The sequence below is a fragment of the Dromiciops gliroides genome, chromosome 1 (assembly GCF_019393635.1).
Source record: "Dromiciops gliroides isolate mDroGli1 chromosome 1, mDroGli1.pri, whole genome shotgun sequence".
In the NCBI taxonomy this organism is placed as follows: domain Eukaryota; kingdom Metazoa; phylum Chordata; class Mammalia; order Microbiotheria; family Microbiotheriidae; genus Dromiciops; species Dromiciops gliroides.
Genome location: NC_057861.1, coordinates 188,619,859 through 188,645,995, shown reverse-complemented (window position 1 = coordinate 188,645,995; position 26,137 = coordinate 188,619,859). Strand labels below are relative to the sequence as shown.

At 35.8% G+C, this 26,137-nt stretch overlaps 1 protein-coding gene across 5 annotated transcripts in view; it reads left to right on the top strand.

Moving 5' to 3' along the window:
• Window positions 1–22,764, top strand: part of DCDC2 (doublecortin domain containing 2) — a 209,115-nt gene extending 186,351 nt beyond the window's left edge. For all 5 annotated transcript variants that reach the window (XM_043973822.1, XM_043973561.1, XM_043973669.1 and 2 more), the window contains 2 exons: window positions 17,486–17,779; window positions 19,631–22,764. In XM_043973822.1, the coding sequence (XP_043829757.1) occupies window positions 17,486–17,779; window positions 19,631–19,735 (399 nt within the window). In that variant the 3' untranslated portion in view covers window positions 19,736–22,764. The remainder of the gene's footprint in view (window positions 1–17,485; window positions 17,780–19,630) is intronic.
• The last annotated feature ends 3,373 nt before the right edge of the window (window positions 22,765–26,137 follow it).

Sequence of the window (26,137 nt, the reverse complement as noted above, 5' to 3'; positions counted from 1 at the left end):
CTTAAGTGAGTTAGGCTGCTCTGGTTTTTTCTTTTCCTTTTTATGGCATCATTTGGGAGTGAGTGGATGAGTTTATTGGGAGCTTGTGGGAGTCACAGCCTCTCCTCCACCATCTTGGCTCAATCCCCAAGTTGGCTAGTTTTGCTGGAGAAAAGGAATACTGTGGAAGAAGTCTGTGAAGATAGATTGGAGCCATATTGTGAAAGGTTTTAAATTGGAATTAGTGGAAGGGAAGATTAAGCATTTAAAAAAATTGTTTTTTTTTTTTGGGGGGGGAGCAGGTCAATATGGTTAAGTGTCTTTCCCAGGGTCACACAGCTAGTAAGTGTCAAGAGTCTGAGACTGGATTTGAACTCAGGTTCTCCTGAATCGAGGGCTGTCACTTTATCCGCTGCACCACCTAGCTGCCCCCAACACTAAGCATTTATATAGCACCCACTGAATGCCAGGCAATGTGCTAAGTACTTTTGCAAATATAATCTCATTTAATTCTCACAACATCCCTGCAAGGCAGGAGCTATTATCATCCCCATTTTACAGTTGAGGTAGCTGAGGCAAATAAAGGTTAAGTAACTTTCCCTTGGTCACACAGGTAGTAAGATTTCGAGACTGGATTTGAACTCAGGTTTTCCTGATTTCAGGCCTAGAGCTCGCTCTATTCTATTACCAGCTGCTTCCAAGAAGAAGGAAAGCAAAAGATGAGGTGGTGATACCATTCTAATCTGCCCTGGTTTTCTTAATGATGAGTTCTATACTTTGACCCATGGAGTAGCTAGATATTGTTAGGTATAAGCATTTTCATATGTGTTACCTAGTGTACCCATGTGCTGCTGACTGAGAAGCCTCTCTACACAGTTCTTTGATAGGGAAGTCAGAGTTGAAGAAACCTGGACCAGAAGACACTTGCCCACTTGAAGTTCAATTTTCATCAGGTTGTCTTAGATGATATACATTAATGAACATGCTTCTTCTCTTAGCTTTAAAGGATTTCATTTAAATGCAACAAATTTCTATTGTTTTCCTAGTATGTGCACGGCACGCTGCCATATCTAGGGTATACAAAGATAAAAAAATGATGGCTTCAAGGTGGTAATAGTTAAGGGCTAAAATTCTAGCTAAACTGTCTAAAATATCTAATGAGTGGTCGCCAATAAATTATAAGCTCTAGCAAGAGTTAGGCTTTTAAGCATTTATTAAGGAGAATAAGAATTTGGTAAAGAGAGAGAAAGGCCTACATTCATCTATCTATTAAAGGGAGAGCACATTTCTAGCTCCGCTCTCCACCAGAGTCCCCAGGAAAAATAGCAAGGCAGAGCGCCCGGCTCCCCCTTCCTCCTCCCACCAGCAAATGTCACTTCCTGACACTAAAGAAAAGACACATGGTCCTGCCCTCAAAGACCTTCCTTCATGGCAGAGCTTTTCTACAGTAAGTCTCTGGCAGGTGGCGTCATTCCAATCATTACATAATAGAGGAAATATGTCCACTACACAAGTAAGTGTGGTAAAAGTAGAATCATGATGGGTAAATGTGTAGATGTGATGGTGGCAAAGGAGCCATTCATAGAAGTCCCTTGGAAAAGTTTTCAAGGAGAATGATGTCTTTTGGACAATTTTCTTGGGTCCACTGCCACCCCATGGCTATGGGAATATTGAGCACATGGGTTGTTTGATTCTAGGCTTGCTAAAACCTTTCTAATCGGAAAAGTTCAAGTTTTGTAGGTGTGAAGTGCTGCTTTCTTTTAAACATAAATCTCCTAATCTACTTTGGCATTCCCAGTTGAACAAATGCCAGGCTAGCCAATGCCTGTAATTGTAGTGTATTATGGACTAGTTATGTGCTTATCTACTCTGTTTCTAAAGTGCTGTCTTACAGCAGAGGAGGCAAGAAAAGTGCCTGTTTAGTTTACTTTAGGCAGGTTGTTGCTTTGTAAATAAGAATCAGGCAAGAGGAACTACCATTTCAGGAACACAGACAAATCAACACCTAAAAAATCCCCCAAACAAAAGGTAGTACATTTCGGATTCATCACCAGACTTGCATGCCAGCTAGAAGTACATAATAGAGAGTGGCCTAGAGGATGCCAGTAGCTTGAATGCTATTTTCTATTGTTCTATGGCTTTAAATGATTGGTCTATTAATTGCATTGTGAATAGTCAAATAGTCAATGAGAACTGGGATATGTTTATTTTCTCTAGAGTTCTTATATAATAGCTTGCAGCATCATGTGCAATTAGACAGTTGAGAAATGCCTTCTGATAATGGTGTGGGTGCCTATTGACCACATGATCCATAGAAGTCATAGTACCCAATTTATATTTACATCATTTGTTGCATGCACAGTACAATATAGTACAAATGGCATTTAAACAACCCATAGCTATAGGATGAATTTAGTTGACTGAAAAATGTGCTGTCTCCAGATTTTGTCATTAATTATGTCTTTGATCACCATCCCCCTTAATACAATCTGAGTCATCAAGTCAAAGCTATTTTTGGCCAAGAATTTCCTCTGCAACACGCCAAACAAATTGTTATCCAGTATTTACTTGGAGACATTTATTGAGGAATAACTCAATACTACTACTACTAACCCATTCCACTTTTAGTTACCTATAGTTGCTATTAGGTATTCCTTGCTTGGAACTGAGATATACCTCTCTGCATCTTTGATCCCAACTGCCTCATCCGAAATAGGGAGATACCATTTTGAGTCTCTAACTTAGAACTCCTTGACACCACTTGCCCCATTATTGAACACAGCAGGTTCTTTGCCTCATTCTCAAATTTCTAGCCAGGCTAGAAGTTGATGGGTGAATAGGAAATGGCACATGTTGATGTAGGAATGATATACCAGTTTTCAAAGAGGCTGCCCTATACCTTGAAAATTGAAATCAAGGGCAGCCTCTTCCATGACCATAGTACCCTACATATTCTTTCCCATTTAAACAACAGTGATTGCTGCTCCAGAGACTGCCCTAAATGGATTACTCAAATAATGGAGCAAATCTTTGGCTGCTTTTCATTGTCCATGAGTCCATTAAATGCAGGAAGCATTGGTCAAGTATTTACTATGTTTAAAGCATTATGATAGATGCTGGGAATACAAACATATAATTTATAGAATAAAACAAGCATTTTCCAGAACATAGTACAATTTAAAAAGATGTTGCAAACATATAGACAAAACACTTTTTGGCCTTAAAGAGATTATGTTATACTAAGAATATTGTTGTTGTTGTTGTTTCAGTTGTGTCCAACTCTTTGTGACCCCATTTAGGATTTTCCTTTCTTTCTCAAGCTCATTTTTATAGATGAGGCCAGATTTGAACTCAGGAAGATGAGACTGTGAGTGCAGGGCTGACACTCTATCCACTATGCCCCCTAGCTAAGAAGATACATGTATATAAAGTACTAGGAAAGCTGAGGGCGAAGAGAGTACATTGACAAGTTAAATGTATTGAGGAAGATAAAATGACATCTGAACTGAGATTTGAAGGAATAAAAGCATTCTGAGAAGCAGAGGTGAGTAAAAGCCAAAGGCATCTATGTGATGCCACAGAGACAGGCAGTGTTGGTTTTTGGGGAGCAGCTAGTTAGCAGATTTTGCTGGAACATAAGATATGTGCAATAAGTTAAGAACATAGAGGGGATTCAGATTGTAAAGGGACTTAAATGCTAGACTAAGGACTTTACATTAATTTTATCCTATGGGTAATGAAGTTAATTGATCATTGGAGTGACATGTGCCTAAGGAAGAAGTTGGTGACTTTATATAACAGATTGGCAAGTGGAGATTATTACAGTCATTCAGACAAGAGGAAGAGAAGGTCTGAACTAGGATGATGGCTCCATGAGGGGGAAAAGATGATATTTAGATGTAAGAGATATGATAGAGATAAAATTGGCTAGTGTGACAACTAGCTATATATGGAGGAAGGTGATAGAGAAGTGAAAGGCTAAGGATTACTCTGAGGTTATGAGCCTTAGTGATTAGGATTGTGGTTGAGAAAACCACCATTGTGAGGTTCGAAGTTGTGTGTTTGGGGGAGAAATAATGAGAGAGATAACATGGCATAGTAGAAAGTATTGCTTGAGTCACAGAATGACTTGATATCTTGACTCTGACTTTTACTAGCTGTGTGACTATAGATTGGAGCTGAGCTCCTTGGGATTCATTTTCTTCATATGTAAAAGAAGAAAATTGGACTCTGAGGTTCCTTCCAGATAGCTCTAAAGTTATGATCCTGGTTGACTCTGGGATAGTTATGGATCATCTAGGAGGAGATATAGAGTGGGTTCTTAATGATTTATGATGAGAGGAGAGAGGAAGAATAAGAAGGAGAAGGAGGAGAAGGAGAAGGAGGAGGAGGATAGATCAGGGCTAGATTTGTGAAACTGGTACTCATCTGTACCTTGCAATGATGATGGAAGGAGTTAGCACTCAGTCTTGTAGCAACTCCCAACTGCCTCATCCCATTGCTTCATGACTTACAGGGCTTTCTGACAGAAGCTGTGAGAAAAATCACTATTTGCTTGTAAACTGAGAGAATGTAACATAAAAGTTTTTGAATAGGAGTAAATATGTCAATGCTAGTTTTACAGGGACACTTTTCAGACTATAACTATACTCTTTTGTATATTTGGTGCCCATAGACCCTTTTGTAGTTAGTTCCCTTATTATTATTTGTTATTATTATTATTATTATTAGAGGAGCAGTGAGGATTAAGTGAGTTGCTCAGGGTCACACAGCTACTAAGTGTCAAGTGTCTGAGGCTGAATTTGAACTCAGGTTCTCCTGAATCCAGGGCCAGTGCTTTATCCACTGTGCCATCTAGATGTCCCCAAGTTCCCTTATTTTCTTTAGAAAAAAAATGTCCAAGCAAGGAAAAGTGCATTAAAATAATGAAAAATTGAAAAATATTTTGAAAATCACATCTAGCTTGAGTGAGAGATTATTTTAGTTTCAATGGAAATATGTGTGATACTTTAGTAATTTTCAACATATACCCTCAACTATGATCTAGATGGAGTGGTATATATGGAGTGAGCCTCAAAAAACTCAGCAAAATGATGGTGGCAGAGGGAGATGAGAAGAATCCTTATAATTAGAAAAGAGGCTTTAGTTTGTTAGCCAAACTTTGTTTAGGAGGATATTGCAAGAGTTTAGGAAAGAGGTAAATATGTGGACTGAAGCCATGGCCATAGAAATGGAGAAGAGGGCCCTAATTTGAAAGAAATTGTGCAGGCACTTGAAATATCAAAGGCAAAGAAGAAAGAGTAGAAGATGACTACAGAGGTTTTGAGCAGAGGTTTTTGGAAGAGTGGTGGTACCATTAACAGAAAGAGAAAAGGCAGGAGAGGGGACTTATCTGGGCAAGAAGATGATCAATTTTATTTTAGACACATTGAGTTTGAGAGGCTAGTGGTAAACCCAGGTGGAGGTGTCTTCCACTGTATGATTATGCTTTGTTAGGAATGGATTAGTATATATCTGGCAGTTCAACCAACCTTTCATCTTCACCTCATCCAGAACTGAGCTAGTTATCTTTCTGCCCAAATATGACACGGGGACTCAGGAGAAATGTTTGGGCTAGATATATAAATTTGGCAGTCATCTACAAAGGGGTGATAATTAAAGCAAAGAGTATAGAGCAGAAGAGAGCTGATGATAACACACTAGGAACATTATAGTATGTAACTTTTTTGATAATGGAAAATCAGGAAAAATTACAATAGCTGAATTTCCCTTTTTAAAACATGGGATTTCGACCATTTATTTTTTTATAATAAACATTTTTATTTAAAGGTCTGAGTTCCAAATTCTGTCCCTCTTCCCCTTCCTCCATTCCCCTCTCCCCGAGGTGGTGAGCAATCATATGTATGTTATACAGGTGCAATTATGTAAAACATTACCATAAGACCATTTATTTTGTGTGTGTGTCACAGAGCTCTTTGACAGTCTGTACCCATGGACCCCCTCTCAGAGTAGTGTTTCCAGTGCAAAAATTAAAAAAATTCAAATAGTTACAAAGGAAACAAATTATATTGAAGTAAAGTTGGCAAAATATCAAGAAGTTCAGTCTCCAGGGTAAAAAATATTGTTTTAAAGAAAAAACATCCTGTTTTTCCTCACATACAGTTTTGTCATTTAAATAATTTCGAAAAGCCTGATTTAATAAAGTGGTGTGTCATGGACATTTCCTCGTCTGAATGTGGCCACATTAGACTAAATGATGTCCCATATTCTTTCCAGCTCTAAATACTCAGATCCTATGAAACTGAAAGTAGAGTCATCTGTTTTATGTTATCATTGCTTGTTTCTGTATAGTGAACATCATTAGGCCAGTGAACAGCTAGGGTAGAGGATAGTGAATACAACCTTGTTGTACTCTAGTGAATCATCATCATGATGTTTCCCTTTAACATAGTTAAATATTGTTATATTTTGTTATGCCATAATGACATATAAGTAAACTAGTTTGGACTGAAATGTGACATTAATATCTTCAGTAAGAAGGAAAAAATGCCTTAAAGTACGTACATATAAAAATCTTCCTGATTTATAACCCTTGCAGTGATGTGTCTTTCTTTGATAATGTGGCTCTTAATGAACTGTGGCATGATGATGTAATTAAGATAAATCTTGTTGGGCTGTCTTTATAGCCAATAACTATACTGCCACCAGCCAGCCCTTTCCTACCTCTCTCAGCTTTCATTAAATTATTAACTACTTTTTCCTCCTTTTTAGATAAAAATGTAGCCTTATTTCATTTTAAGATCACTTTTATTAGATTTTTTTGCATTAGGAATTTTGCATTCTGATTGTTTTTTTACTGAAAATGCTATCTTATTTGGAGAAATTAGTCTACATGTATGTTTTGGGAAATATTAAGTTAGAAATAAAATGACAGAACTTTTTAGAATTACGAGTTAAATGGGAAAGCTGGGATAGTCCTTTTTGCTACACAGACAACATCTTTCTTAGACTTTGCATCCATACTTCATTGGGCAGCATAGTGTTTTGGAAAGAACATTAAATTTGAATTTACTTTCTCTATAGTTCACTAGCTTTGTGACCTTTGACAAGTAAGTTAACTTCTTTGAACCTCTATTTCCTCATTTGTATAGAGGGGATGATAATATCTATCTTAAACTACTGCATAGGGTTGCTATAGGAACAGATACCATAAGGTATGTGTATTTATGTATGCTTTGTATCTATACATGCATACATATATACATATACACATGGTAACTCTAAAGCATTCTACAAATATAAGCTATGTATATGATTATTCCCTGTCCAAGGTAGTAATCCTACAAGGCTGTATTTTAGTTCTTTAGTTCTTCAAGAAAGGTTCTGTGACCCAGTGGTTGCATCTTAAGCATGATAAAATATTATGGTTGTCAAAACGGGCTAGCTTTCAAGAAGATTAGTTTTAGAGACTAATTCATTTGTAACCACATGAAGCTATGTCCATTTACTTTTGTGTATTGAAATGACTTCAGTGCTAAGTCCTATAGTGTGGAAGTGACTCTGTCTTCTCAAAGGCTATCTCAGCAGAGTACAAGCTCTGGGAAGCCCTGCCGATATGTAAGGGCTTCATATACAGGCCTGCAAATGTCCTATATCACAGGAGCAGCCTAGCTAGGTGCTGTGAGATTCATTGCCAGAAGGTGGTCCATCAGGTGATGGATTTTTTGCCCTAACTACTCAAAAAGATTGTGATCAGGATCAGGGTGAGGGAGCACCTACACTGATGAAGTCACGGATCCTTGAAGTACTCAGTTAAGTAGGAAACTTGAATCTCTGAAGCCTGAATTCTAATTCTGACTTGGTTACTAACTCTGTGACCCTGGGAGGTCATTTAATTGGCCATATCTCAGCTGCCAATTTGTAATATGGGGGACATCATATATTTAGAGTTTCAATGGGGCTCAGAAGTCAACAGTTTATAGATGAGGATACTGAGATGAAGGGGCCTGCACAACATTACATAGTAAGAGGCAGAACCTAGTTTTATACCCAGGTTCCAAAAGTTCAGCACTTCCAGCATTCAATGATTTTTCCATTTCATCAGATTAAAGATGATACTATTTGCATATTTTTAATCTTAAAATCTCAGCTATGTTACTAAAATAACTTACCCTCCCTCTATCCCTGCCACTGCTTATGTTATCACCATCCTTCCAGCCACCCAGAGTTGAAACTGTAATTTTTCATTCTTCCTTGCATCTTTAATCAATTGTGCAATCTTTTGATTCTACCACTGCATTCTCTCTCACATTTCGCCTTGTCCTTTCCACTCACACTAATATCATGCTTTCATCAACTCTCAACCTGAGCTCTTTTAATAGTCTAATAACCTAATATGCCTGGCTGTAGAACTCCCCTCTCTAGTTCATCCTTACACAGCTGATCAACTGATTTAATACTCCTCCCATCCTCAAACTCCAGTAGCTCCCAATTACCCATAGAATAAAGTACACATTCCATAACTGGTCATTGAAAGCCCTTAACAGGGCTCTGGCATACCTTTCTAGCCTAATTTCGTACTACAACCCTTTATACACAGCGCATTCATAGAATTACAGGATCATAGATATAGACCTGGAGAGGACTCCAGAAGTCATGTATTCTAATCTTATTATGTTACAGATGAAGAAGTTGAGGCCCAGAAAAGTTAAAGTATTCATTCAAGGTCACACAGCTACCAGGGGTCATAGGTGGGATTTGAATTCAAGTCCTCTAGACTTCAGAGCTAGTGCTCTTTGCACTGTATGATACTATATCCAAACTGGATTATTGGTTATTTAAAAACATCAACATGCCCTCTCCTTATATTGTGCATTCAAACAGGTCATTCTCAGTGCATGAAATGCAATTCCCTGCTACTGTTGCCACTTGATGGAATCTTTTGCTTTCTTCTTGTCTATACCCAGTTTGGATGAGTATTCTATATGACCTGGGATGAGCCATGTATACTTTCTGGGAATCAGTTTCTTTATCTGTAAAATGAAAGCATTAGATTGGATGACCTAACTCTAAGCATTCCTTTCATCTCTAAATCTATGAATCCTTTAAGATCCCCTAACTGAAAATCTCTCCAACCTCAGATTTTCATTTTCTTGATCTTTTCTTTGCTATTACTGCATTCTAACTTACTTATTTGTCCGTGATATATCTCACTTAGATTCTAAGCTCTTTGAGGAAAGAAGTTTTGTTGTCTTTCTTCTTTGCATTCCCAGAACCTCTCATAATATCTTGCACATAACAGGTGTTTAAAATGTTTTTTGAATTAATTTTGAATGAATATTATATACATACATATACATGTAATATGAATGTATATATCTATATCTGTATTTGTATATACTTATTATTCCTGTGTTGTTCATGAGAGTAGTGTGGAATAGTGGATAGGATTCTGGATTTGGACTTGGGAAGACTTCCATTTGAATCTTACCTTGGACACTTACTAGCTAATTTTGTGACCTTAGACAAGTCACTTAATCTCTCAGTTTTATATGTCTTATGATCTTTATTAGTAGGAGTTTCTGCAATGATAATGTCACAGATCTTTGACATAGTGACATAGATTTGATATACAAATTCATAGTATGTGACCTTAGGAGGAATCTCATTGTCTGATAGTCTTACTCTATCTTATTATGTAGTGGAAAAAATATTGTATTGAATTTGGAATTAGACAACCTGGGGCTGGTGATCAATGCTAAAGCAAATAAAAAGGGGCTTTAAAAAGTTACATTGAAAGAAAGAAAAGGATCAAAGAAGGGATAAGGTTGCTGTTTGGAGTTGTTGGAATGATGATAATGGACAATGAAGCTGATATTTTATCTATGGAAAAACATTATAGAAGAAGCAATTTACAATTTATATCTGCACAGTGCTTTGCATATAGTAAGTGCTTACCAAATGCTTCATTCATTCATTCATTCATTCATTCATTCATTCATTCATTCATTCATTCATTCATTTCCTTACTATAGTTGTGATCTCTTTACTGAGCTCCTTTCCTGATTTGAGGTCTAGTGTCCTGGATTTCCAGTCCAGGTCACTTTCCACTACTTTATGTCATCATGAGATTGAAGAAGGATAGAACTAAAAGATACCTGAGAGACCTTCAACTATAAAGCTCTTGCTTTTACAAGTAAATTGGTTGTATTCAGGATGGTGGCTACAACCCAAGTCCCTTCTTCTTCTTTTGAGTGAAGAAAAGAACACTAAGCACATCAATAATTTTCTTACCTATAATTCCTCTTTTGGCTTCTATCCTTCACTTTGGCTTAAAGAAGGTTTGTCCTTCCACTGTGGTCACATACCCCATCATAAAAAGACTGTCCTTTTGACTTCCTTACAGGTAATCAGTCAAGTATAGATTGTCTGGATATCTGTGTGAAAAAAGTAGTGTTCCTTCTGGGGATGGCTTGATTGATGTGCACATTGGAAACATCTTTAATAATTGAATGCTTCCTTCAAAGGAGATTACACCAAAAAGCACATTGCTTTTCATTTATTCATTACAAATATGTCATAGCAATGTTTTTGCCTTGGGTTGTTAGGACTGTCATACCAATATATTTTGTGCAAGACCTGGGCTATTTTAAAGGATTAAGAGCCTTTTACCTAATCTTACTGCTTCATTCAAATTGATCAGATCAGACTTTTAGCATATCCTTGCATTTATGGAATCAGAGCTAATGAGATGTGGCTTCATTGATGACTATTCAAATAGCTGTCCTGGGAAGAGTTCACAGAAACCATGGGACAAAAGTCTAAACCTGCTGGTTAATAGTGGCAAGTCAGTTGTTGAGGGAAAAGAAGTGTGAATTTAGGAATGAATTGACCAAACTTGGGTTTTTTATTCTTTTCTTTGTATCAAAGTTAGTTATAGTTGGCTCTAGACAAGTTATGAATAATGAAAGAAGAGAACATATTTCTAAAAAGGTAAAGTGATTTCTTTTTAAATTTAGAATGCTACATTTCTTGGCACCCTTCTCTCTCTTGTGCCAAGGCACCTTTGTAATTATTATTATTTTTTTAAATTCAAGATGCATCATCTGTTAAGAAAGGAAAGACTACTTTTTCTTTTGATATGTATAGTAACCTGTAGAGGGTTTAAAAATTGTAAATTTAATTGTAAATTTATCTTTTCATTTATAGAATAAACAAGCATTTCCATAAAATAATGTGATAAAAGATGATTGTACATGAAACCACAAATCTATTGTGTTACTTGCTGTTCCTTTTAAACATATAATAAAGTTAAGCAAATTTTTTCTTTCTTTCCCCCTTTTTCTTTCTTCTTCCCCCATCCTGAAGATGGCTACCATTAGACACATATGTATGTATGTGTGTCTATATATATATATATATATATATATATATATATATATATATATATATATATATATGTGTGTGTGTGTGTGTGTGTGTGTGTGTGTATGTAATTTTTTTCTAGAGATACTTCTATTTATTAGTTATTTCTCTGGATACAGATAGCGTCTTTCTTCATATGTCCTTTTAAATTGGGTATTTATAATAGTCAAAATGACTTATTTAATCAGTCATCATTAAAACAATCTTACTGTTATGGTGTACAATGTTCTCTTGGTTCTGCTCATTTCTCTCTTCATTATTTCATGCAAGTCTTTCCATGTTTTTCTAAGGTCATTGAGCTCATCACTTCTTCTTTTTCTTTTTTTTTTTAGTGGGGCAGTTGGGGTTAAGTGACTTGCCCAGGGTCACACAGCTACTAAGTGTCAAGTGTCTGAGCTGGATTTGAACTCAGGTACTCCTGACTCCAGGGCCAGTGCTCTATCCACTGCGCCACCTAGCTGCCCTGAGCTCATCACTTCTTATAGCATAGTAGTATTCCATTATAATCATATCACAATTTGTTCAGTCATTCTACAATTGATGGGCATCCCTGCAATTTCCACTTCTTTGTCACCAAAAAGAGAGCTGCTCTAAACATTTTAGAACATATAGGTTCTTTTCCTTTTTCCCTAATCATCTTTGGAAACAGATCTAGCATAGCTGGGTCAAAGGATATAGGCTGTTTAATAACTCTTTGGATATAATTCCAGATTGCTCTCCAAAATGGATGGATCAATTCACAATTTCATCAGCAATGAATTAGTGTCCCAGTTTTTCTACATCCACTCTGACATTTGTCACTTTCCCTTTTAATCATTTTAGCTAATCTGGTAGGTATAACATGATATCTCAAAGTTGTTTTAATTTACAGTTCTCTAATCAGTAATAATTTAGAGTATTTTTTACATGACTATAAACTTTTGATTTCTTCACTGGAAAACTGACTATTCTTATCCTTTGACCATTTATCAGTTGAGGAATGATTTGTATTCTTATAGATTTGACAAAGTTATTTATGTATTTGAGATATGAGACCTTTATCTAAGAAACTATCTATAAAATTCCCCCCCCGCCCCAATTTTCTGATTTCCTTCTGATCTTGGCTACATTTGTTTTATTTGTACCAAACCTTTAAAATTTAATGTATTACAAATTACCCATTTAACCAGTAGAGTTTTTTTAAGCAATAGAGTTTTATGTTTATTGATGAGATAGAGCATTTTCTCTTTTTGTTTTTCTACAGTCCTTGGTACATAGAAGTTGCTTAATAAATGTTTATTGATTGATTTATCTTTGTAGCATCTCTGAGTTTCAGCTAGACAGTTGTACTGTCAATACTCAGTAAAATAAACATTCAAATATTTCCTATCCTATTGTATTCTAGTTTTTGGCATATAGAAATATTTTGTTCTCAAGGGGATTTCAATGGAAAATGGTGTAGGGGGAAATAATCCTTTAAACTTGAAGAAAAATATTTTAAGACTCAGTAGTTAGCCTAGCTGTACAAGAGTGTGAGACTGCTGTCAGTTGCCCTCAGAGCCACCCACTTATTCTTGGGCTTCTTTAGTTGTTTGTGGTCAAGTGCCTTCTTACCACAAACATATTCCCACTTAAATGGAAATATAGAAGAGATTTCTTAAAAAAATTTGGATGCAAAACGTTTAGCAGATTGAAGGGAACTGAGTGTACTCTTCAACCTTGCAATTCTGGAAAAACTAAAGTTGTGGGGGCAGCTAGGTGGTGCAGTGGATAAGAGCATCGGCCCTAGAGTCAGGAGGAGCTGAGTTCAAATTTGACCTCAGACACTTGATACTTACTAGCTATGTGACCCTGGGCAAATCACTTAACCCCAATTGCCTCACCAAAAAAACCCCCAAAACCAAAAAAAAACCCAGACCAAAAACTAAAGTTGTAAGCTGTGTCAAAGCTATGTACTGTATTCAGTAGTATTCCTTGGGGATGTTATCAGCCTCAGGCAAGTCACAGTGTACACGCTATGATTGGTTTTGTATAAGTAAAATAAATTTAAAATGAACCTTATGTGATACCTTGAAGGAACTCAAGAGTTCATGAAAGGGTAACCTAAATTCTAATGAGCATGTGTGCAAGGGGGAGATAGTTTTAACCTGATTTTACTTGGAGACTGGGGATGGGGTGATGAGCTGATTTTACACATGTCCAAGTGCCTTGAGTCTATTTTATTTTATTTTTAAAAAATAGTTCAGACTTTCAAATAATATACATAAAATATTTTCTGCTGAGCACTGAAACAGATTTTGGGGTTCCTAATCAAAGGTTCCCTTAATAAATTATCTAATGGAACATACTATCCACCTCCAAAGAAAGAACTGATAATGAACACAGTCTGAAGCATGCTATTTTCACTTTCTTTCATTTTTTTCTTTTATTGAATTTTTCTTGTACAAAATGATGATTATGGTAATGTTTTACATAATTTTACATGTATAACCCAGATCTGATTGCTTGCTATCTCAGGGAGGGGTCAGGGGAGGGAGGGAAGGAGAGATAAAAATTGGAACTCAAAACTGTAAATAAAAATGTTTATTATCCTAAAGATTATCTATCTCAATTGACAAGTATAAATTTTCTCTCCCTCCCATTTGTACCCCTACCCTCTGAACAAAAAAGAAAAACAAAACCCTTGTAACAAATATACATAGTCAGGAAGAGCAAATTCTCATGTTGATCATGTCCCAAAAGAGGTGTCTCACTGTGTATATTAATCCAGTTGCATTCTTTATCCTTGGCCCTTTGGAATCATGCCTAGTTGGTACTGTACTTATAATTGTGTTGTGAAGCCTTTTAAAATTGTTAATTTTTGCACTATTGTTGTTAATGATAAATAGTTTTTCTGGTTCTTCTTACTTCACTCTGTGTCAGTTTACACAAGTTCTCCCAGGTTTTTCTAAAATTGTCTCTTTTAGCATTTCTAACAGGGTAAAGGAAGAGAACATCTATATAGTGCCTGTTATGTGTCAGGAATTGTGCTAATAAATTCTTTACAAATATCTCATCTGATTCTCCCAACAAATCTTGGAGGGTAGGTGCTGGTATTTAATCCCTATTTTTGTTTGAGGAAACTGAGTCAAATGGAGGTTGAGTTGTATGCCCAAGGTCACACAGCTAGTGAGTGTCCGAGGCTATATTTGAACTCAGGATTTTCAGATTTCAGGCCTAGAACTCTATCCACTGCACCACCTAGTTGTAAGCATAATAGTTTCTTTTTTTTGGTGACTTTCCTGTATCACTCTCTTTTCTCCAGATAGCTTTTCCATTTGGCTTTTCAAACTTTTGACTGTTTGTTTCATGACTTTCCTGCCACTCTCATTTCTCTTTCCATTTTTTCCTCTACCTCTCTTACTTTATCTTCAAAGTCCTTTGTGAGTGCTTCTATGACCTGAGACCAATTCATATTTTTCTTGGAAGCTTTGGATGTAGGAGCTTTGACTTTGTTATCTTCTTGTGAGGGTATATTTTCATCTTCCTTGTCACCAAAGAAACTTTCAGTGGTCCATATTTCTTTCTTCTGTCCATTTTTTTCTAGCCTATTTCTTGAATTTAACTCCTTAAAGTGGGGCCCTGCTTCCAGGATGCACTGTCCCAAACTTCAGGGGGAATCCCAGTCCCAGGTGGATTGATTTCAGGACAGTCAGGTTCTTCATTTCCCTAGTCTGTGCTCTGGTCTGTAAATAGCCCCAGGCTTGCTTGCTCTTTAACCAGGGAAAAGAATTCTATCTCACTGTAGTTGCTATCTTGGGGCCCTGTAAGCATAATAGTATAACATTTTATTTTTATATCTTACTTAGTCATTAGAGAACTGGCCTCAAAGTTAAGAACAACTGGAATCAAGTGCTGTCACTGACATGTATCCAGTGGTTATGTGACCTTGGGTAATGCTTAAGTTTTTATTGCCCCTAGACATCAACTATCACTCAAGACTTTTAAGTTTTAGAGCAGGTACTGATCTGTATTGTTAGAAGAATTTCATCATTGGATGCACCCTACACCCTTTTCCCCACAAATGTCTATTTATAGTCATACTAACCAGGCCAGACCTTTATATACTTTGTATTGGACTTATGGATGAGAAATTTTCTTTTATTGTGTTGGAATATGAGAGATGAACTTTTCTTTTTTAATTTTAAAAGTAAATTTTATATAAATTTATTGACATATTTTATTTTTATATCACTAATATTACATCACTATATTCCTTTCACCCCTTCCAGAGAGTCATATCTTATAATAAAGTTTGAAGAAAGAAAGCAAGAGAAAAAAATTCAGCAAAATTAAACAACTTATAAAAAATCTGACATTGTTTACAGTGCCCCACACTGCCTCATCTTATTTGGGTAGTTAATGCCTTGTGGCATTGATAAAAAAGTCATTATATAGGTACAAACTCAGTGTTACTGTGCAGAGTCAGATTTGTTCATTTGGACTACATGATCCCCAAGTATATATCCAGAGGATCAGAATTGCTTCTTATTCACTATTGAGCTAAAATAGAAAACAATTCTCATGGACTCTGTTTTGGGATTTTCTGTTCATTTTACCCTTTTGGTCTTAAGGAAAGTTGAAACTATATGGGACAAAAATATTTTTCTCGGAGAAAACAAGGAGAAATGATAGCTCTTATAGACCCTCTTCTCTCTTCCCCACAAAAGGGTGAATGTACAAAGCACAGTTAGAATTTTGTTTCACAATCATTTATTAATAGCAGATCACTGTGAAAAAAGGTACTGAGGGAGATAAAAAATTTAGCTTACATTTACATAGAGATCACTATATGCCAGGCCCTGTGCTAAGGTTTTGTTTTGTTTTGTTTTGTTTTTTTTGCGGGGCAGTGAGGGTTAAGTGACTTGCCCAAGGTCACACAGCTAGTAAGTGTCAAGTGTCTGAGGCCAGATTTGAACTCAGGTCCTCCTGATTCCAGGGCCAGTGCTCTATCCACTGTGTCACCTAGCCACCCCTGTGTTAAGTTCTTTACAATTATTTTAAAATTTCATACTTACAACCACCCTGTGAGGTAGTTACTGTTATTATTCCTATTTTATAGTTAAAGAAACTGAGGTGAACAGAGTGAATTTGAACTCAGGTCTTCCTGACTCCAATCCTGGAGCTCTTTCCACTGTGCTTCCCAGCTTCCTGCTAAGATAAGATATGATCTCAGATTTCTTGGACCTTTAAGTCTACTAGAGACATATTATACATAGATAAGGTTGTTGTCATTCAGTTTTTCAGTCATGTCTGCATCTTCCTAACCTTGTGGATCATGCTGCCCATGGGGTTTTCTTGGCAAAGATACTGGAGTGGCTTGCCATCTCCTTGTCCAGTGATAATAAGGCACTATTAGATAAAATGTTTTATGATGGGTGCACTTATGATGCCAAAGACATAAGCTTCTTAAGGACAGGGATTGATTTTCTTCTTTCTTTTTTTTCTTATTTTTTTGGGCATTGCCAGCACCTAACATTGTGCCTTGAACATAGTAGGTGCTTAATGCTTGTGGGATTGAAATGAAATTCATGTGCCAGAGGGTGACTGTTGGGTTTTGATTTGCATGAAAATAGATTTTTGTGTTTGAACATATGTTGGAATTTTCCTTATTAAATGCTGAAGCTATTCCCTGCCTAATTGAGTATCAGGAGCAGGAATGCAGCATATCTATGTGTATATGTTTACATAGTTATATACACATATATGTCTCTGTGTACATAGCTATAAATACAGATATATACTTATTCATATATATAATCTATAAATACATCCACATGACCACACACATACACATTGCTCCTATACCCAATACACACAAATAATGTGTCAAGAAATAGAACATATATATGTAGATATGCATATATACACACATTACAATTATCCTGAAATATAACATTATACAGTATACCTATTACATATTACATAGAAAAAATATAATAATCATGGCTTAAAACTGCACTAAGACTTTTGAGACACCCTGTGTATTTATATATATATGTGTGTGTGTTACCATTAAAAAATTCAGTTAAGGAAATGACCATGTTTCTTTTGATTCCTTTAGAGACCAGCAGAAATAATAGATGAGGAAGAAGGTGGAGGGAAAGAAAATGAGGATATAGAAGAAGAGAAGGAAAAAGAGAAGGAAGATTTATCAGAAGTAAATGGTGATGCTGAAGAGAAAGAAGTGGAAGAAAGTCCTGAACAAGGGAATGTTGACCCCCCTAGAATTAATGGTGGCACAAATGAAGAAAATGGTGAGGAATTGGATGAGATTAATGATGACGAGCATCATGAAGAGAAAGAGGAAGAGATAACATTAGCCAAAGGTGATGGTGATGGTGATGGTCCAAAGGAGGTATTAGTTTTATATTTGTATTTTAATATGTTCGTGGGTATGTCATGGGAGCTACAGAAAAAGACAGGGTCCCTTCCCTCAAGGAGCTTTCAAACTTGTTTGTCTGCTCTCTTTTAATGGTGGTGAATTTTATTTGTGCCCATCCAGCAGCAATATTACCTGCTTAATCAGCCAAGCATGAGTCCAAATTTCTAGAATTGATAAATTAGAGGGTAATTATTTATTTAGCCAGAAAGAGACTTGATTTTGCCAAAGAATACATAAGTATCATTTTTATAGAATAGCTAGGGTTCAATGGCATTTGAAAGTTGAATTGAATTTAAATATCTCTCTATACATATACATATGTACATTTATATCTATATGTGTACCATCTATATACCTATATACACATTGACTCTCAAGAACATTTAAATGAAAAAGTAGGGAAGATATAGTAAGTAGACAATAATTTTTATTGAATTATCATTATATGAACAAGTCACTATGCATACATATGCAAGGTAATAAGCACCATGAGGAGATTCAAAGAAGTATAAGACACAGTACCTGCCTTCTAAGAACTTATTGTCTAGTTGAGAATAGGACCTAAAGATGACTAGGAATACAGTCGGGGTCTGCAATATCCAATATGAGGCATATATGTAAAAATAAAAGTCTGTTTGTATCATCTATCTATCATCTATCTATCTATCTATCTATCTATCTATCTATCTATCTATCTATCTACCTATCTATCATCTATCTATCTACCTATCTATCTACCTATCTACCTATCATCTATCTACCTATCATCTACCTACCTATCTATCTACCTATCTATCTACCTATCTGTCATCTATCTATCTATCTATCTATCTATCTATCTATCTATCTATCTATCTATCTATTTGTCATCTATCTATCTACCATACATACATCTACATATGTCTGCAGGGCAGTGTAGTACAATGAGTAGAAGGCCAGCCTTTGAGTTGGTAAGACAGGTTCAAGACTGTCTTGGACACATACTATCTGTGGGACAGTGGATGTATTGCTTAACCCCCAGGAACTTCCTAAGACTTTAAATTATAGAGTAATTACTGGTCTGCATCCCTGGAGGAAGTTTCCATAGAAAAAGTCCCCCATACTGAGATGAAATAACTTAACCCCCAATAGCTACCTATATTTGTCTAATCTATCTAGATCATAGATCTAGACATAATTTATATACATGTGCAAATACAGGAACACACCCATATGCCCCTATACATAATGAAAACCAATAAATGTGCCAGGAAATAGAAGCATCAATTACTATTGGGTTATTATGCATCAACATGCTGATTTTCTATTCTGTTCTTATCAAGTAGGGCAGCTGATTTTAAGGATTACTTATATTCCCAATGGACAAAAAATGGAAAGGAATTAAGTGCTGGGTGGCATTATGGTAGGGCTGAGGTGTCTTGGGAATGGAACTGCAGTGTATTTTCCCTTCCCTTTCCTTAGAAATGTGCGAAGTTCAGAAATCTCATTGAAAGAGAGAATTTTAAAGGGCAGAAGAAAAAATCAGGAAAACTGAGGCTCATAAATAAGAAAGAGGAACTGGGTAGGTTGTGGTCAGGAAAAGGAAAATTGAAGAAGAGAACACATTGCTTTCAAAAGCTGGCATGTCGCATGTGAAAATGAAGGAATAAAAAAAGCCAATGAAAATATGACTCATGGGAATTTTTAAAAATTAACATTTTGTATAAAGATTTACTTGTTTGAATGGAATGGTGGATTATTTAAGTTCCCTGCATATGTATCCCTGTTTATTATCTGTGCAACCTAAAGGGTTAAATAATTTTGTTTTGATACCTTTTTCATTAGGATGAATCAGATCCTCAAAGACCACCACGGCCTGAAGTAAAAATCACTAGTCCACAGGAAAATGATAACAATGAACAAAACAAGGAGTATGCTGCTGTGGCATAGATGCTTAAATGTGGATTATAAGAAAAATGAAGGGTTTCATACGATACTTGAATTTTAAACACTGTTATTTGTGGTTGTTACACATAATGTGGCAATATGGCTGAATACTACCTATAGAATTTCAAAATTATAATGAAGAATGGAAAAAATAATCACCTTAATATCTATTTCCCCAACTTGTGTTTTTAAAAAAGTCATCTAAACAAATTAAATGTAAGACATTTGGGTGGAACTTGTCTTGGAAGAAAACTGACTCTTCCTTACTCCTCTGTAATAGGGTAATAATCATATTTGGATAAATTTTAATGTGCCCTGACTTTAGAATTTTAGTTGTAAGATTGTTAGATAACAGAATATTTTACCAAATCTTATTTAAAATGGCACAGAATATTTTGTGAATTTTAATGAAAAATGTATGTAATATTCCTTAGGATAATAAACTTTAGAAAATGTGAGTTGCAATTCATTTTTAGATTTGTAGTATCAAGATGTCATTAAAATCAAGTATTCTTGCTAGATGCTTACACTTCCTTTCTCCCTCTCCAGCCAAGATCTTTGTTACCTTTCTGATATATCAAGCCAAGATGTTTATTTTGCAAATAGGAGACTTAACTTATCAGAGTGTTATAAGTGTCATATCATATATCATATATAATATTATATCACATCATATCATATAATATCATATCACATCACTAGGCCTCATCCTTAAAGCCCTTTCAGGTATTAAAGCCTTGTAGGCTAAATGCAACCTAGTATAAAATTTAGGTGGATTTGGAATTAAGGAAGGAAATAAAATTATCTAATTCAGCCATCTACTGTACATTATTTTCAACATTATTTGGTCTGTGGAAATTTTATTCATCTTGTAGAATTTTTATTCTGCCAGCCCTTATCAATTCTTTTCCTACCTCTTGTTTCAGGTTCTCAATTATCTGCATGTTAGGAACAAAGTTTCTCACAAAATACAGATTCTCAGAAAACCAAGGGAAAAGACAAAGAAGGTATATAACAGTATATAAAAATATTTTCCCCACTGCCTAGTTTCATTAGATTTGCTATATAGTTCCCACTGGAAAGATAAAATTTGACAGTTAGAAGGGACCATAGTGATTGGTTGGTCCAACCCCTTCACATTTCAGGTGAGGAAATTGTGACAAAGAGTGGAAAAGTGGCTAGCCTAAAGATTCAATGACTAGTTAGTGACAGTCAGGATGAGAAAACAAATCCACCAGCTTTCTATATTTTTTCTATATATTTTTCTACATATTTCTATATTCTATATTTCTATATTGACTCTGATTGCTTTGTGTCTCAGCTTATTTTCACAGATGGGCCAATTAAAGTTTCAAGTGGAAAAAAACAGGAAAACAACTTTCCTATTTTAGTTATGAATAGTATTTTGCTATTTTAAATCGTCAAGATATCAAACTGTTAAGAGAAATTTTTGAGGGAAATGCCAGAACATTAATGAAACCTGTTTCTGATTAATCTCACACCTTAACTTTTGTTTTTTAGTGACTCAATGTGAAATAATCAGAAATTGTAGAGTTCAATTGGCTCAAGGTTACGTATACTTTGGTAGATATTTGGAAAATAAATATTGCTATTTGTTTTTTGAATAACCAAGGAATAATGCTACTGCACTAATAGAAATTGTGCATTTTTCTTACATGAGTATTTTCATTAATTAGACATAGGCAGTGGATGAGACTTTACTTCTTAGATTATCACAACCATTGCATTATGGTTGTGTCTTTAATTGGTTAATTAGTAAAATCATTCATTCATTCATCCAACTAAGGAATATTTGTTAAATACCTGTTGTATGTGTAAAGCATTGTACTAGGCATGAAAGGATATGTTAAAAACTAGCTAAGACAATATCCCATGAATCTTAGGATAAGAAACAAACACAGATAACCATAATACATAATATTACGTGGATCCATACATTTAAATAGTTTCAAAAGAAAGTGCTGTGTGAACTCTGAGGCTGAAGAGATGGCTGGAAAGGCAGGGGATGCCAGGTTGTGGAGGACCTTGAATACTAGGCATAGGATTTCAGCTTTAATCAGTTGGCAGTAGGGAGCCTCTGAGGATGATCAGGTCTATGTGTTAAAAAGAGTATTCTTGTATTAATATACAGGATGAATTTCAGGATGGAGGAAGGATGAAGGCAGGAAGACTTGCTAGGAGTCCTTTGCAATAGTACTTTGGGATGGTAATGGGGTATCTATTTTATGGGGGTATGGGTGGAAATAGAGTAAGGGACAAGTGAGAGCAATGTTTTGGGGGACAGAATCTAGTATCTAGTAACTGATTTGATATGAGATTTGAGGGAGAGACAAAGATATGGCTTTTACCTCCAGGTTCAATAATTGGTTGAAATCAACTTAGCTGACATGTATCACAAAAAACTTAACAATGTCTTGTGAAACATATATTTTCCCAAGTAGCTGTTTTCATATTTTCTAGAAATAATGAATACAAAGAACTCTAATGGATTTCACAGTATTAGAAAGGTATGAGGATATAAGGGCATGTTATTATGGGAAGAAATAGATTAATTCATAAATGTTTTTCTGAGATAAAAAGTAAGCATATAATTTCTATTTGGTCTTTGGCAATTAAATAAAACTAAGCAATAAGCCTGTATTTTCAGAAAGATAAACAAGATGATATAATAGACTGAAGTCCTATACTGTTGCTGATGTTTGAATTTTTTTAAAAAAATTGTTAATTAGATGAAAAAATCGAATGTAAAATTTTTGACTTGCCCAGTTAAGTTGATTCTTTGTCAAAATCTTCTACCCTTGCCCCCCAAATTAATTCCTTCTCTCTTCTTTCCATTATGTTATCTAGTTTAGACAATTGGGAGATCATTTGAGGGTCATTTCAATGAAATAAAAGTTGCTTTTTCATGGAAAATAATTACATTAGGTATTCTAAGTATGTAGTGTGGAAATTTATTTTGATTTGGGGACCCTACCTTTGGGTTGAGATTAGAAAGCCTTAGGCCCTCAGGGTCTTTTCTGTGTGGGAGGTGTTGGTGACCCTCCCCCTCTGCTTCAGCTGAGCCAAAAAGCCCTGTGGGCTGTATGAGATGCCAGGTCAGACAGCTGGGGGGAAAAAGCCCCCAGCTCCCTCCAACCTGAGCAGATCTATCCCAGAGATCCTGGGCTTGTCCAGGGTGGGCTCTGGTGTAGCCTGTGCTGAGGCACATGATGCTCAAGTGTCCCCCCAGCCCCAGCCGAAGCCCTGGCTGGCAGATTAGCTTGGGGTCTGTGGGGGCGATAAAAAGCCCTGAGATTTGAGTGGAGAAAAGGAAAAAAAAAATATATATATATATATATAGACCTCGGAATCAGACACCGGGAGGCTGGTGGACAAGATTAAGAGAGGCTGACAAGATTAGAGGGGAGGCAAAGGCGGCAGAGGGCAGACTGACAGAGCAGACAGAACAGGAGGTAGCCGAGAGCACAGAAGTGGTCAGCACAGGGTACAGGTTGGAGAAAGTGAAGATTAAGAGAACAGAAAGATGGGAGCACTAGGAGAACGGAAGGAGGGTGAGAAACACGGGTTCAGCAGTTCAGTAAGGAGAGGAAAGTTAGAAGCAGAGGGATTTACAAAGTGAAAGGGGCTGGGAGTTAGAAAGACAGTAATTGAGCAAGGAAAGTGGAACATACCCTAAGGCAAGAGGCGGCTAAGGCCCTTATTGTATTAAAAAAGTTCCAGGCCAGCAGGTGGAAAGAGACACCCGAATGCAGTCAGGTTGTACATTTTATTTCCCTGTATTCTTAATTTTAAATAGTATCTCATAAATAAACTCTGCTTTGATTATTTAGTTAAGAGGCATCTTAATCTTTTGCTTATCAATTTTGGGAGTGGAGCAGTGTGGTGGAACTTTATAAACGGCCCATATTAAATTAATAGCAGTCAGATAGCCAGTTAGTCAAAAGTCCCTAGATTAGTCCTCCAGTCAAATTGGGCCCCCCAAATTAGCCAAGTCAGTCAAAATATTTCCACATTTGAATGATGACCGTGGCAGGACTTATGGCCCAATTATAATTTTTCTAGACTTATAATTTTTCATATAATCATAATTTTTATAAGTCCAATTATATAAATTTTCCAGGTTAAATTAGCTAATTATTAATTCTTTTTTACAGTAGTAACCCTTCAAGGAGCTTTAGAACCCACAATTATTGTAATGTAACATTGGCGAGGGAGGGGCGGTTGGGAGGGGAAGCAAAAAATTCTTCCCTAATGGTTGCCTATTTTATTATCTGCTAACAAGACATAATCATGACCTGCCTTAAGGGGATGAGGAGCGACTATCTTTTAAACACACACATATATGTGTGTGTGTGTGTGTGTGTGTGTGTGTGTGTATATATACACACATACATACTATATAATATGCATAAAATACCTTATCTTATTAAGTAGAAAATCATTCCCAGAGAATGAAAAAAATGTGCATCACTTGGAAATTATTTAAAATAGGTTGGTAAAAATTAATTTTCTTCCAAAAAATAAACTTTTTATCCTTTGGGAACAGTTTACTCTTTTACATCCACTATTTGGATCTGTATTCCTGACAGTTTTGTATACCATTCATATTTGTGTGGGTCAGAATCTAAACTCCTATATTTATCTCCAGATTCAGTTCTTTTGTATTGTCTTAAAAAGGTATCTGCTACTAATAAGTGACAACAGATAGATTTCTTGATCCTTATGAGTCAAATCTATAGTCAGGATAATTGTCATCATCCAAGTACATGACCATTTCTGTGGGTTCATCTGCATAACTCACTGCCTTTTGCCTTCAGTTTTTACCTCGTGATTTTTAGTATTACGCAAATCTTGTGTTAAGCTAAATTTGATTCAGGATAGTCAATAGCTTTACTTAATTGTGGACTTTGAACATGAGGTTACACAATCAAGTAAAGCCAAATTTAGCTACATTTCTATTCATTCAAATAATTAAACTATTTCTCTTGATTTTTCCTACTTATTGCTGGTTTATGGCCTTTAGAATATAATAACTGTGGCCATAAAATGACATATTTTTAATGAGAATTTTCTTTACTCTGGTTTGCACTGTGAGTATTGGTTCCTTCCGTTTTCTATTTCTTAAAAACAATTATTGGCATCAAATGGCCCCATGTATTTACAAGGTCATTCCAGCCACACCCAGTGAAAGCTAGATATATCTGAAACATCATTAATAGGACCTTCTGCTTTAAAATTATTCATGAATTAACTCAGCATGTAGCAAGTAAGCCAGTGTCCTGAAATCAACAGCCTGCAATATTGACAGTTTATTTTTTCAGTGCTTTAATTTTTATAAAGCCCTTTCCTCATAAAACCCCAATTAAGTAGGCAGTATAAGTATCACTCCCATTTTATAGATGAGGAAATTGAGGCCCAGAGAAGTTAAAGGACTTACAGTTGTAAAACTAGAACCCAGGGCTCTTGACTTGAAGACCAATAATCTTCCTCTATTGAAAGTTTCTCTCTCTCTCTCTCTCTCTCTCTCTCTCTCTCTCTCCCCCCCCCCCCCCGTGTCTATGTGTCTATCTATCTATCTAGAAATTATATTTAAAGTTGCTAGCTTAAAAAATTGAGATGTTAGTTTGGCTGAAAATATTCTAGTTTTCTGCAATGTACACAAGTAAGGGGCTACTTTAGCATACCTCTAGCATTACTGATGCTCCTTTGAAACCACTTGTATGTTATTCATTCACCATTATTTCTTTGCCTAGTAATTAGGCAAAGTAGGGCTACAGAAGATTTAACTTTTGAACCAAAAGCATCACAGCTAAATTGTTGCCAACATGAATGGAGCTATATATATACCCATATGTGTTGTATGTAAAGGTTTGTAGAGAGGTATAGAAACTTTATCTCTCTATATACATGTATGCACACACACTTAAAAAAAGGTCACTAGGCATAAAGACATTATAAGGGTAAGACTGTATTGGTTGCATGCGAAAGAAAATATTGAAAAGAATGTTGGGGTAGGGCAGGTATCTTGGACAATGATGTGGGTCATGGTGCTTTAATGGCTTCCAGAGACATTAACAAAGACTGAAAGTCTTCAAAGTATGAAAGCTATAAAAAATTTTAGAAATAGTTTTTAGGAAGAATGTTGAAGAAATAGTTTTAAAAGAGATGTCATATAAGGAATGTTTGCAGGAAATAGAGCTCTTGAGTTAACTTGCATTTCTAAGGTAACTACAGAGTATAATACTTTCTCATTGACCTTAAGCCTTACTTTTATGCTTTTCAATGTGATAGTATCTCGTTTTGACAGTACTATTATGGTTGTCTTTTACAGACTCTGGAATAGAGCATATTGTTTGCATCATGTATTTTTCATGAATTTTGCTT